The 14,111-nt window shown below is 39.7% G+C and overlaps 1 protein-coding gene across 1 annotated transcript in view; it reads right to left on the reverse strand.

Annotated features, from left to right (window-relative positions):
* DCC (DCC netrin 1 receptor) overlaps positions 1-14,111 on the reverse strand; it is a 588,022-nt gene that overhangs the window by 24,622 nt on the left and 549,289 nt on the right. Inside the window, exons 26-27 of the mRNA XM_036322656.1 lie at positions 11,862-12,017; positions 3,236-3,448 (exon numbers count right to left, since the gene is read on the reverse strand). Coding sequence (XP_036178549.1) covers positions 3,236-3,448; positions 11,862-12,017 — 369 coding nt within the window. The remainder of the gene's footprint in view (positions 1-3,235; positions 3,449-11,861; positions 12,018-14,111) is intronic.

Here is a 14,111-nt window from a genome sequence, read left to right on the forward strand (position 1 = left end):
TGCATGAAGAGCGCACGGTTATTCACGTCTGTGGAGGAAGCATTAAGAAAGGGAACCACGCCCTTGCCGGTTTGGTTACCCAGATGGAGCCTTGACCTACAGACTGAAGAAGTGTCCCAGGTTCTATTTGGGTCAAGGGCTGCGGGCTCGATCCCCACTAGGAGGCGTGCAGGAGGCAGCCGATCAATGGTTCCCCCTTACCATTGATGTTCCTATTCTTTCTCCATCTCCCTTCCTCTCTGCAATATATATTTTAAAAAGAAACAGAACCGCTTTATTATGAGGTGATGATGAAATTGTAAGAAACACAATGAAACACCCCAGAGTCTAGTAAGCGAAATTTCCAAATCAGCAGGTGAAAGGAAAACAAACAAACGAATAAAACCAAAGGGATGGATCTGTGTTTCCGGGCAGACAGGCTTCAGACTCTATGAAAACAGGGTGGCCTCCTAACTCCCACGTGCTGTGGAAACCCTGCACAGTCCCCTGCCACGCCGTGGACACCATTACTGCGCAATGGGTGCTGCCCTGCGCCTCATATGTAAGTGCTGCAAACAGCTGCGTGTCTGAGTGGAAAGCAACCAGGTCAATGACGCCCGCGAAAAGCCACGCGTGGGAAGGGCAGGGGGAAGGAGCATCTTCATCGATCCTCATTTTCAGGTTTCAAAGCAGAAAGAGCTTCTTATCAGGCAGGATCTTTAAAACATTATAGCGCCGGCCCCACTCGAGAGGAATTACTTGTGTTAAGTAAAGATACATTCATTAGTAATTACGCGGCCTTTTATTGTGAAACGCAGAGAAAATTTCTTTGAGATGTATTTTTTTTTCAGCCGACAAGAGAATGACCTCACTTCATCAATCAGTTTGACTAAAGTAATGATTTTCTTTGAATTAAAATTGGTTGAAAGCTCTAAGTATTTCATTTTTTAGGCTGAGACACATGTAGTTAATGTCACAGCTAATACATTTGTCAGTCAGCTAATTTTCTTTTTCTATTAGAATAAGTAAACATCAGCGCTTTCTTAAAAGCACACTATTTACCATGTGTCAGGCGCAATGCAGGGAGAACTTATTTGAAAATCACGAGGTAGGACATTATGAAATGAACTGGAATCGCAGGCAGACAATGCAGGGGAAGCGTGAAAGGAAAAGGCATTTAACGATTCCAAAGTGCTGGCGGGTGTGCCTCGAGGTGAGTGGGGGAGGGGGCGCTTAGAGGGAAAAGATGAAAACTATAAAATCAAGCCCAAAACGCAGGACACGGAAACTGGAAAATATGAAAGAAGCTATGGCTTTTACGAAAGTTCAAATAAAAACAAGAATGAGAGTGAAACAAAAGAGAGCTCATAAAAGTACGACGAGGATAAAAAGAAAATGAGATCTTGCCCACATGACGTAAGATCAGAGAATGGTTCTTCTTAGATGCTTGTGATTTGGGAGAACAGGTGTAGAGATTGAAGAACAAACTCTATTTCAAAGCTTTTGAAGACATTATATACCCGCTCGTGCTACAGGGTGTCAGATTTTGTTTACGGCAGCTGTAGTATTTTCATAACTAGAAGAAAACAATACCTAGTCAGTAACAATGGCGTTACTTTGTCCTGTCTACTGGCAGGTGCGCTTTCTAAAATTAGAGTTCTTTGGGGTCATTTGTTATCATAGATCTCTGGAGCATGAGGTGATGTCCAAACTGCGTGTTCCAAACCAAACGTGACCACCGCCGGAAAATGTTCATGTAAAATGGACTTCCGAGTATCATTTTAGCTTTTTTTTCCTCTCTGTATAACATAGCTACTAAAAACCCCCACTTTACTTGCAAGTAGAGAGAATAGTTAACAGTACAAAGCGCTATAGCACTTTAGTTTTTGCAATAAAATTATGTTCTTCAGCATAGGATAGTTAAATCTCTTATGTTTCCTTTTAAAATGTGAGTGAAGAAGCCAAAAATAGTAATAATACTGTGAAAAGTTTGTATGGTGACAGATGATTACTAGAATTAGCGGGATGATCACATTAGAAAGTGTAAAAATGTCAAATCATGTACTATATTGTACACCTGAAACTAATCTAATACTGTGTACCAACTATGCTTTCAAAAAGGCTTGTGAAGAAACGGTATTCCTTAACTCAGGATTATTTCAGATGTTTCCAATTTCCTCCTTTTTATCAGTTTTGGAATAATTTAATCTGATAGATTTTTAAATTTTTCTTTTTTTTTAAATGAACACAAACTGAGAGCTACAAATGAGTTCCTAACATTTCAGAACCCGTGTTTTCTGCAAAGAGTAGGAAAGGGTGCATCAACACTCCCTGGCTGAGGAGCCTTAAACATGCTACTTCAATGCCCCGTGTCCCAGCTTCCATATCCGTGAGGTGGGGCTAAGAAAGTAGCTACTCACGAAATTGTTTTGAGGATCGAATGCAGCAGTTAACCTGTGGGTCGCGACCCCTTTGGGGGTTGAACGACCCTTTCACAGGGGTCGCCTAAGACCATCGGAAAACACATATATAATTACATATTGTTTTTGTGATTATTCACTGTTTTAATTATGTTCAATTTGTAACAATGAAAATACATCCTGCGTATCAGATATGTACATGACGATTCGTAACAGTAGCAACATTACAGTTATGAAGTATCAACGAAAATAATTGTATGGTTGGGGGTCACCGCAACATGAGGAACTCTATTAAAGGGTCGCGGCATTAGGAAGGCTGAGAACCACTGCCCTACAGCGAGGAAGTTGGATTCCACACCGGTTCTGACACTCTTTCTGGCCCTGGAAGTCTGCAGTAAGAATCCCCAAAGATGACTATTGACAGGCACCGAGCAGAACTATGAGAGCAGGCGCTGCGCCCTGAAAGGTGGTCTGCAGACTCTCCTGCCTCTAACTCCAGCTTTGGAGTCTAGCCTTAAATGCTGGGACCCACGTGGCAAACGGGAGAATCAGGAACCTTCCCAACATTCCCTAGTGGGCAGACCCACGGCCTGTCTTAAAAGTACTCACCGGGCCTTCAGGATTAGTGACCAACTTTGCACAGGAAGGAAGGGCACGACAAGCCAGCTGCTTTGAAGCCAGCTATGTAAGAGCTGCACCTCACACACCAGTGCCAGGCACGGGCACGTGATCACTGTTGGGAACATACGCTGCATCCGGCCTTCTCAGGAACCCTCATGGACACAGGTAGAGGCACCAAAGATAACACTCTGCAGTGTGACAAACGGGCACTTTACCTGGCTGCGACAGGAGCGGCGTGTAAGGGACTTTCGGTTCGATTGCACTCATTGGCGGAGGTAGCAAGGGGTTAGCAAAGCTGCGGAGCGGGTGCGTTGGCCGGACACAGGCTGTGGGGATGGTCCTGCTTGGCGCCTCCTCGCTGCTGGGATGCTCAGGCTGCGCTGGGGGCAACATGGGTGGAGGTTGGGTGGTTGGTCCTTCGTTCACTGCTGCAATGAAGAAGTGAAAATCCATTCATCATTCCAGGACAAAGCTTGCTTCCTTCCCCTATCCGTGGTCGGCAAACTCGTTAGTCAACAGAGCCAAATATCAACAGTACAACGATTGAAATTTCTTTTGAGAGCCAAATTTTTTAAACTTAAACTATGTAGGTAGGTACATTGTTATTAACTTAATTAGGGTACTCCTAAGGCAGTGATGGCGAACCTTTTGAGCTCGGCGTGTCAGCATTTTGAAAAACCCTAACTTAACTCTGGTGCCGTGTCACATATAGAAATTTTTTGATATTTGCAACCATAGGAAAACAAAGATTTATATTTTTGATATTTATTTTATATACTTAAATGCCATTTAACAAAGAAAAATCAACCCAAAAAATGAGTTCGCGTGTCACCTCTGACACGCGTGTCATAGGTTCACCATCACTGTCCTAAGGCTTAGGAAGAGCCACACTCAAGGGGCCAAAGAGCCGCATGTGGCTCGCCAGCCGCAGTTTGCCGACCACGGCCATAGGTCATCTGAGAGCCCCTGGATCAATGCAGAATGATCTGCGAAGATCTGGCCAGCCTCTTCTTCATGTTACGAGCATCCCCATTCTTCTTGGTATATTCGTGGGATATGATAGCACTGCCCCTTTAAACAACAGGAATAGATCCAGCGAGAAAGGCCTCTATTTTTCAGGAATAGTAGTAAAATATGTACGGCACACACTACATTGCCTGAACTGTCTGGGCGCTGTAATCATAAGTGATGAAGCGAGAAAAAAGAGTTATTTCTCTCTTCATAAGTGGCAATGTCAGTGAAATTCAATGTACCAAACCCAGCTACAGCTGCATTATTATCCAGCAGCCAATATGCCAATTCTTCTGTGATTTACACATGCTATGCCAACTATCAAACACATCCGTTACCGGGTGTTAAAGGCGTTGCTAATAAAATGACATAAATAATACCCCTAGCATTATCTTCCATAACAAAACAGAAGTACATCCAACTAAGAAGTTACACGAGGGACGACTCTGCGGGAACAAGCTGAATGAAGAATGATAATTTTTTCTCTTTTGTAGCAAACCTCGTAATTTGCCGTTAGATTCCTATAGTTGAAGAGGTTTCGCATAGTCATCTGTGACAGCCGTTGGGTATTTGGACAGTTTTGCATAAGGAAACACACCTTTCCCCCCAGAGAACACAGTTGAATGGACTTAAACATTGGCAAGGCAGTGCCCCATGCTGAGGACATGTGACTTGCCTTTATTCATTCAGAGGCAAAGCCAATAGGTCCAAGTGAAACCACACAGGAAAAGAGCTACATGGTAAGTAGAAGTGTTGATAAAGTAAGAGTATTTCTGATTATTTATTTCTTAAGAAAGTTCTATTGGGTAAGTTGAAAAAAAATGCAGTAATAGAAGATAATATCTCACTTCTGAAAAATAAATTTTAACCAGGAACTATTTCAAGATAATTATTTTGTGAGATAATTTTGAGGCAACTCTCTGGGAGGCTCAGTGAGGTCAGCCAAGGGCAGAAGAGATAGAAAGAAAATCTGATAATGCTGAAGGGAGTAGAGATTAAGATAGCAAAGAACAAGACACGCTATTAAAGATATGCAAAAGTGAAATGTGCCTTCAGAGGGGATATGATATTAAAACTCATTTTTCTATATTCAGAAAGGGTTAGAGGTCCTCTGGGTCACTGAGAAGACTCAGGCTCACCCCACGCAAAGATGAGGATGAGGAGATAAAGGGTTGGCTGAGGACAGGATGTAGCAACATAGCAACCAGAGCCAAAAACAGATAAACACTTGAAAACAACAGCAATAACAAAAAAGAGTTCTTCAAAGAAGAAAAATGCAGCCAAGAGAGCAAAGTAGATAGGACTCTGGGGGCAAGAGGAGTTTGAACTGAAGGGCCTCATCCCTAGGCCAGGAAGCCCTGTTAAAAGTGGAGAGAGGGGCACATGCGTACAAAATGGCAAGAGCTGCAGGGAAAACATTAAGGCACATTCTTGTGGTTCTCAGGTAAGAACAGAAGGGATGGGTCTTCAGGTAGGCATTATAGGAGCTACATTCTACATGCCTGCTAGAATGTAAAGGGGAGAGGAACATGTGTGCTTATGTTCAGTCAAGATTGTGTAACCTGTAGGATGAAAATACAGTATTAGAGATAAAGACAATTATAAAGGTTTTAGTCTGGACTGTTATTCAGTCTAAAGGAGAAAATTACCAATGCTCTATTGTCCAAGTGAAAAAAAAAATGTCTCCACTGTAGGTCAGAGAGAAGCAGTGGCTCGGACCTATATGTAGGTCCCTCCTCTTCATTATCAATGGGCTGTTTTTTAAATATATATATATATTTATTGATTTCAGAGAGGAAAAAGGAAGAGAGAGAGAGAGAGAGAGAGAGAGAGAGAGAGAGAGAGAGAGAAAGAAACATCAATGATAAGAAGGAATCATTGATCGGCTGCCTCTTGCACGCTCCCTACTGGGGACCGAGCCCACAATTCGGGCATGTGCGCTTGACCAGGATTGAAACTGGGACCTTTGAGTCTGTAGGCCAATGCCCTATCCACTGAACAAAACTGGCCAGGGCAATGGGCTGGTTTTTGTTAAAGGGTCCATATTATCATATTAAAATATACCTCTCTAGGGAAAGAAAGTTTGGAATTTCCCTCAGAAACCTGCCTTAAGTAATTCCCTCGATCAAAGACGGATTGCAATTAATTCATACCATATTTTAAAAATGGCTTTTTAGCCATTAAGAAAGTATTTCATGAGTTTTTCTTTTCTTTATTCCTGTCATCATATTTTTCTCATCTCTCCTACATTTTTTAAATGAAAGAGATCTATGTTAAAATATTATTGCGGTCATAGCTTTAACAAAATTTACATGCACATTTTTAGTCTGAAATTTAGTTTTTTAAAAACCTCAAGCTTCACATTAATTCTGATGATGTCGCTGAATTTTGGGGGCTGCTCCCATCCTCGTTCTCTTTAACGGCATTCTCATCAGCATCTGATACATAAAGATTCTCTGTGTGCCCAGTCCTCCATGCGCAGGTGTTTGCCTGGCCACCATGATTCCCATCGGAACCACCACGATGCGGCTCTTGACTTTGAGGGGAGGAATGGACAGGATGTAGCAACATAGAAACCAGAGGGACCTGTTCTTTAGTGAAATCAATCCCTACCACCACACATAGGGAAGAGGAACATGCCTAATCTAATCTGCTAGGTGGGGAATGGAAGGGCCCATCCTCCTGACTAAATGTATCAGTGATTCATAAGGAACTGTTTTTGTTTTGTTCAATATGACAATTTTGCTTAATACCTAATACAATGGACAAGGTACAGGATTCCATAGACAAATCACAACTTTTATATTTTTATATGGAGCAAAAGGAATGCTGTTCAGACCTGGCTGACAGGTAAGGCAGGGAGAACACTTAAACAAACACAGTATCATCTGCTCCACTGGAGGGAGGCCCTCATTTTAGATGAGCCCCTTCGGCCAGTCCAGGCACCAGCTCCAGGACGCCTATGTGAAGCAGATTGGCTCACGACAGGACATTAGCTGTGCTAAGAGCTCTGAAAGCAAAGAAAACCTCCATTCGCCCACAAAGTGCAGCCTCCCTGTAATTCAGAGAGTAAAGCAAGAATCAAACATGCCCCAGCAAGGCACTTGTTTGCAAAGGAAGAAATGTTAGAAATACATTGTACAAATAGCACACAATTACACAACGGAGTCAAATCTCAGGGCACTTTATAAAAATTTATGTCAACACATAAATCACTGCAACAGAATAACTGCCAAATATATTGCAAAAATTCAAATGAGGATTTTTCTTTTGTCTGAAATAGCAACATTTGAAAGAAATAAAGCATACCCATGACTCTAGGCAAAGACACTTTGAGACATAAACACCTTTAGGAATGTGCTTCACTCATCAATCTCAGAACAGCATCAGGCAATATTTCTGAGTAACCCCAGCTCCTCACAGCCTAGATTTTTTATAGGAACCTAGAGAAAAATCTATTAACTCCCTTGCACTCCTGGTATTATCTAGATCAAGCCCCATTGTAAGTTAATTTCCAATTTGGGGTAGAGCTGGAGCAGAAAAATAACATAGCAAAAGTTGACCAGCCTTCTAAGACAATGCTCAACTTGAAAGGAACAATGGACATCACCTGACTTTCTCTACTCCTGCTTCAAAGATGAAGAAGTGGGGGTACCAATTTTGTCATGACTTGGCCCCAGGACTATCTATTGGTTGAAGTTTTTTAAAGATAGCACTGCTCCATCTTTTCCACGGACAACTCATTTGCCTATTGAGGCTAAGGTCAAACCTGCAGTGTATTGGTAGGAAAAGAAAATATCTGTCTATCAAAACTGCACAAATTCTGTCGATAGATCACCAAATGCGTGTAATGCGAATACATTATATATTTTCCCCCCCTTACAGTAGGAGAGGCATGCAGCTGTATTTGTGACTTCAGAAAGCAGTGTGTCTCTGGGGGCCGGGTTTCAGTGATTTATTTCTTGTAAAACTCAAAGGTCTTTTGGGTCACTTTGGAGGAAGAGGAGCCTGCGCTTGCACACATTTTTCTTTTCCTATGTGTGCCTTTCGCTGTTCCTCAAGGTGACTAATAAGACATCTCTAGCCAGAGTCATGAGGTGTTTTCTGCTTGAGAGAGAACAGGGATGTTTAGAGTTCTCCAAGGCATTTAGAAACCAATACTGAATGGCTGGGAGTTAACTGTTTCTGACAGTGATTCAGAGAATATTTAGTTTCCTAGAAAAGAGGGTACTTATTTTTTTCTAAGCAATCACTTGGAAACACACATTTGTTCCCATTCCTTTGGCACTGCACATAGCTCTGCTCAAAAGTCCTTGACGAATGACTGAAGACATATTTTTAAAATCCATGACATCTAGGAATAGAAGAATGTCTATGCGTTTGATTTTAGATGAGGTTCAAAAGCACTCTATCAAGAATCCTTTATTTATATAACTTTATATAATTGTTATATATTTTATTATATATTATTTAAAAGTTATATAACTACCTTTTCAATTATATCTACTTTTAAACAAATTAACAAAATAAAATCTACACACGGACTAAAGTTTTTTTTCCTTCCTTTTTTTGTTCCTTCCTTTCTTTCCTTACTAATTTCTCCCTTTCTTAATAAAGCTTATTTTTTAGAGCAGTTTTAGATCCACAGCAAAATTGAATGGCAGACACAGAGGTATCTCTGCTTCCACATATGCGCAGCTTCCCACACTATCCGAGTCCTGCACCAGGGTGGCTCATGAGACTCTAACCACCGACAAAAACAAATTGTGCACTAGTTCTTTTATTGCTTTCTTTTTCATTGAACTCTCACTTTTGGAGTCATTTCCCCCGTGATTCAATGCGACAGTTTTGCATGTTGTACCAAATCAAGAGAGAAGGAAAAGAAGAAATGGGTTACTGGATTTTCCAAAGGAGGCTATGCCTTTAACTAAGGAAAAGAAATTATAGGAATACACTATGAATAAATAAGGTTAATTTTTAATTTAAAAAAAGTAGTAAACTTTGGCTTATACCCGTCTTGCTGGAGTGAACAGATAAAGGTCATTCTATACATCCTTACTACACAAAGTGAGAGAACATAAATGAAATCAAAAGAAAGTAGTAGGAAATGATCCAAAGAGAAAACTAAACTAAAACTAACTCTCTTTTCTGCTGGGGAGAGGACATTTTAAAAGTTGAAAAGGGGACTTGTGGTTCTGAATTCTTTGACTGAAATTACCTTCCTAATTATCCTGGGTTTTAGAAATTTTTAGTTATGGGACTTCCCACATTTTTCTCATTTAATTCCCTCCAACATGGTTTGAGGGACTATTTTTTCTCAAGTTTTCTGCACACAACTCTATTCTGTAGATATGATGTGCAGTGAGAAAAGGGAAAATAAACCCAATTCTCTCTTGGCAGATTTTTGATGCCTTTTAATTCTAACCTTCCTGCATCTAACAATTTATGATTTGTCAGAGATATAGCTTACTTCACAAATATATTTTATTGCTGTTACCATCTTCTCTATTACAAAACATCCTATTTCACATGAGCTGCTGAGTCACCTGTTCTTAACTAAGAGAAGAAAGCCATAAAATCGATTTTAAAATGTGCTTGAAGGGAAAAAAGTCAAATGGTACAGGAAAAATCATCAGGGTATATATAATAGCTTGAGAGTCTCTCCATTCCCACCTTTCTTCAAACAAATGAAATACTACTACCAGGATACAAAATCAATAGCCCCAAATTAATTGCATTTCCATACATCCACACAAATTCTCAGAAAAAATTAAGAATATAATCTCATTTAAGGTAGCATCAAAATAAATGCTTAGGAACAAATTTAGTTAAAAAGGGAAATATCTATACATTGAAAACTATAAGACATTGATAGAAGACATTGAAGAAGATACAAACAAATGGAAAGCTAATCTGTGCTCATCAATTAAAAGAATTAATATTGTTAAAATGTCCATACTAGCCAAGGTGATCTACAGATTCAATGATATTTTTCACACAAATAAAAAAAATTCCTAAAAACTATAGACTCAAACAGCCAAATAAACCTTAAGAAAGAACAACAAAACTGGAGACATCACACTTCCTGATTTCAAACTATATTACAAAGCTATGGTGACCAAAATAGTATGGTGTGGGCATAAAATATAAATCAATGGTATAGAATAGGGAGTTCAGAAATAAGCCCATGCATATATGGCCAATTAATTTGTGACAAAGGAGCCAAGATTATACAGGGTGGGACAAAATTAGGTTTAGAGTTGTTCATATGAAAAATAATACAATAATTAATAAATAATACAAAATAAACTGTATTTTGTATATTCACAATTATAAACCTACTTTTGCTTCCAACCTGTACAATATAAAAAGACTACTATCTTTAATAAATGGTGCTGAGGAAACAAAATTGTCACATAAAAAAATAAAACCAGACCCCTATCTTACACCAAACACTAAAACAACTCATAAAGGATTAAGGCCTTAAATTTAAGACCTGAAGCTATAAAACTCCTAAAAGAATATATAAGGGTAAGCTCCTTGACCTTGGTCTTAGCAATGGTTATTTAGATTTGACACTAAATGTAAAGGCACCAACAATAAGCAAATGAGGAACCACACCAAATTTCAAAGCTCCAATACAGCAAAGGAAACCATGAACAAAATGAAAAGGCAATGTAAGGGGTGGTAGAAAATATTTGGACACCATTTATCTGATAAGGGGTGAATATTCAAAATATATTTAAGAACTCATAAGAACTTGTATGCATGCATATTAGCATAACCAATGGACACAGACCCGGGGGTGGGGGTGAGGGTATGCGGGGGAGTGGGGGGCAATGGGGAGGATAAGGACACATATGTAATACCTTAATCAATAAAGAAAAAAAAAACCAAAACAAAACTATAAAACTACCAATTGTTAAAAGACAAAACAAACAACAAAACTCATGAAACTCAAAAGCAAAAATAATCCATTCAATAATATTTAAAAAGTGGACAGAGGCACTGAATGGACATTTTCCCAAAGAAGACACACAAACGGGCAACCGGTACATGACAAGGTGCTTGGCATCACCAATCATCAGGGAGATGCAAATCAAAACCACAATGAGATATCACTTCACACCTTTTAGAATGGGTCTCATCCGAAAGACAAAAGATGACACATGTTGGTGATGGTGCACTGCTGGTGGGAATGTAAACTGGTGTAAATACTATGGAAAACAGTATGGAGTTTCCTAAAAAATTAAAAATAGAACTACCAGTGGACCCAGCAATCCCACTTCTGGAAATACTTTATCCAATGGAAACAAATATCTATCTCATAGAGATAGCTGCACTCCCTTGTTCATCATAGCATCATTCACAATTGCCAAGATGTAAAATCAAGCTAAGTGTCCATCAATGGATGAATGAATAAAGAAGATGTGGTACTATATGTATTCAGCCTTGAGAAAGAAGGATGCACTGCCCTTTGTGACAACATGGATGGACCATGAGGACATTGTGCTAAATAAAATTCTAAGCACCCACCAAAGCGTCACTTTCCTGAAACATTGAACCTTTGCTTCCCATCATTCCTTATATTGTCAGTTAAGTGTACTGTGGAAAGAGATCCTAGAAAATCAGTCCAAAAGCACGAAGTAGGATCCAAAAGGAATGACTATGTTGGAAAAAAATTCTCCTACCCAGGTCATGGGTAAGTCAATCTTTCTAAGAGATAAGAACATCAAAATGCTACACCTTTGACAAGATACCCGATGGTAGTATTCATTGGTTCCCATTCAAAAACAAAAACAAAATCAAGAGGAAATACATTATACTGACTTTTTCCTGTTCCGAAACCTCGGTCCACTGACAGCGTTGGGAATGGCACAGGCCGGAGTGTGAACTGTGGGTGGGGGTATCCACACGTGGGAGACGGAAGGATTCCTGGGTACTGGGCACTTTCTAGGGTTGGCACAGGAATGGCACTCACGACAGCTGCAACACAAAGATATTAATTTTTTAATCCTATGTATTCACATGACTGGCCATGGAAGTGGCTATATTTTCACATCATTAAACCCATGCATGCTCTTCACAGTATCGTGTAGGTTCTTTACTTGCCTCTTTCCATGAACTCCTTCGCTAGTAATTTTAGAAAAGACAGCCCACTCCTCCAGCCTCTGACTACTAAGACGCATTATCCTGAAGTTTAAAACTTCCCAGGGTTTCAAACAAAGGCATGATAATCAAGCCACCACAGGACCACCTTAAGGCTCCCTGGGTTTTGTTTAACTTTCTTTTCTTATTTTTTCTCATAAGCCAGAACAATGGCATTAAAAATGTTGGGTTGCTCAGAAACTGAATCTATTGTATAGAGTGGGCTGAAGAAATGAGAATTTTCTGTTAATTCTGTGAAAGAACTTAACGCTTTTGAGGGAGAGTCTGGAAACCAAGGCTCTAAGAGTCAGAACCCCAAACCTGTGCTGGGTCTATTCATTGCACTGTTGCCTCATGTTGGCACCTCAAGCTCTGAATTGCTCTGTGACTATAAAAACAAACCTTCTCTTTTTCATAGAGTCTTACTCGACGTGAACGGTGGCCCTAACATGACTAGTAATTTATTTATTTTTATTATCTTAAAAATTATAATATAATGCATGTATATGATTTTAAACATATATATCTTTGAAGTTACTTTGTCACATAAATTCTTTGTTATCTCCAAGCCTGTGTTGGTGAAGTTTTATTCAACAAAAGGAAATGACTTCAACATATAATTAAAGTTGATTTTAACATAAACATTTAAGCTTCTTGATAAATAAAATAGGCCTTTTGCAACTGATGTGATTGATAAGGCCCTAAATAACTGTGCTGATCAAACTGTAAATGTGTATCTTGGCAGGGTTGTGATTTCATGCAGTCATGTGGCAGATATTTAGCAAGCACTCATTCTGTGCTAGGTATTGAGCCATACAGTGTGTGAATATGAAGATGAATTAGGTAATTTGTTCCCTCTCATGTACTTCACAACCTGTTAGAGGAGGGATGATTTGGACTTGATTACCTAAGAAGATGGGGCAGAGCTTGTATACCATAATTAATGCCACAAAAGTGGTATAAAAGTGTTATTCAAATATGAGAAAAGAAACGATCATTTCTGAATGAGGTAATCAGAAAAGAGAGAATCTATGAGATCTGGAATCAGTACCTGCTCTAGTCTTTGAAAGATGCACAGAATTTTGTTAGGTAGCGTTAGGCACTGGGTCATTCCAAGAGGAAAAATGTGTTCAGAAGGAAAAGCAAATTAAAGGCAATGGATATTAGTGGACTGGCAATTAGTCTAGCTCAGTAAGAGACTAGGGTATGCATAACAGAGAAGGGCAGAGCCACAGGAACCTAGGAATGTAGACTCAAACCTGATATGCTGAGGAGTTTGTACTTGTTTATCTTGGTAGACACTGGGGAGCCATGGGGGAGATGTATGGGATGGAATGTCATGTTTAAGTCGTTTTAGGAAGAAACCTGGTAAGAGGGATGCAAAAGTGTCTGGAAGACACACTAGAGATAGGAAGAGTAATTATGAAGCTGTTTGGACAGTTCAGGTGTGAGGCCATGATGAATAGAATAAAAATATGACTGTTGGGAATGGGAAGGTAACCAGGGATTCAAAAGCTATTGTGGAAGGAAAGTCAATGGGAATAGGAACTTACTGGATGTGAAAGTTATATGTGGGACAGAAAGGTGCACAAAGATTCTGAGACACAATGATTTTTGAAAAGAAAGCTAAGTTAGATTGGCACTGATAGAACTCAGTGACAAGAGGAAAGTGACTGGAGGGAGAAAAAATAGGGGCAGCTACATGTACACAGTCTCTCATTGTAGTGAAATGAATGGGAAAAAAGAACAATGGCTTCACAGAATATGACAGCTGGGAGCATAATGATTACAGTGTAGTACTCTGCAGCCAGACCTCTGTGTCCAAAGTCTGGCTCTGACACTCACTCACTGTGTGAATGCAAGCTATGTTCTTAAACTCTCCAAACCTCTGTTTGCTTATCAGTAAAACAGGAATAATAATACTGTCTACCC

The sequence above is a fragment of the Myotis myotis genome, unplaced genomic scaffold (genome assembly GCF_014108235.1).
Source record: "Myotis myotis isolate mMyoMyo1 unplaced genomic scaffold, mMyoMyo1.p scaffold_m19_p_9, whole genome shotgun sequence".
NCBI lineage: Eukaryota > Metazoa > Chordata > Mammalia > Chiroptera > Vespertilionidae > Myotis > Myotis myotis.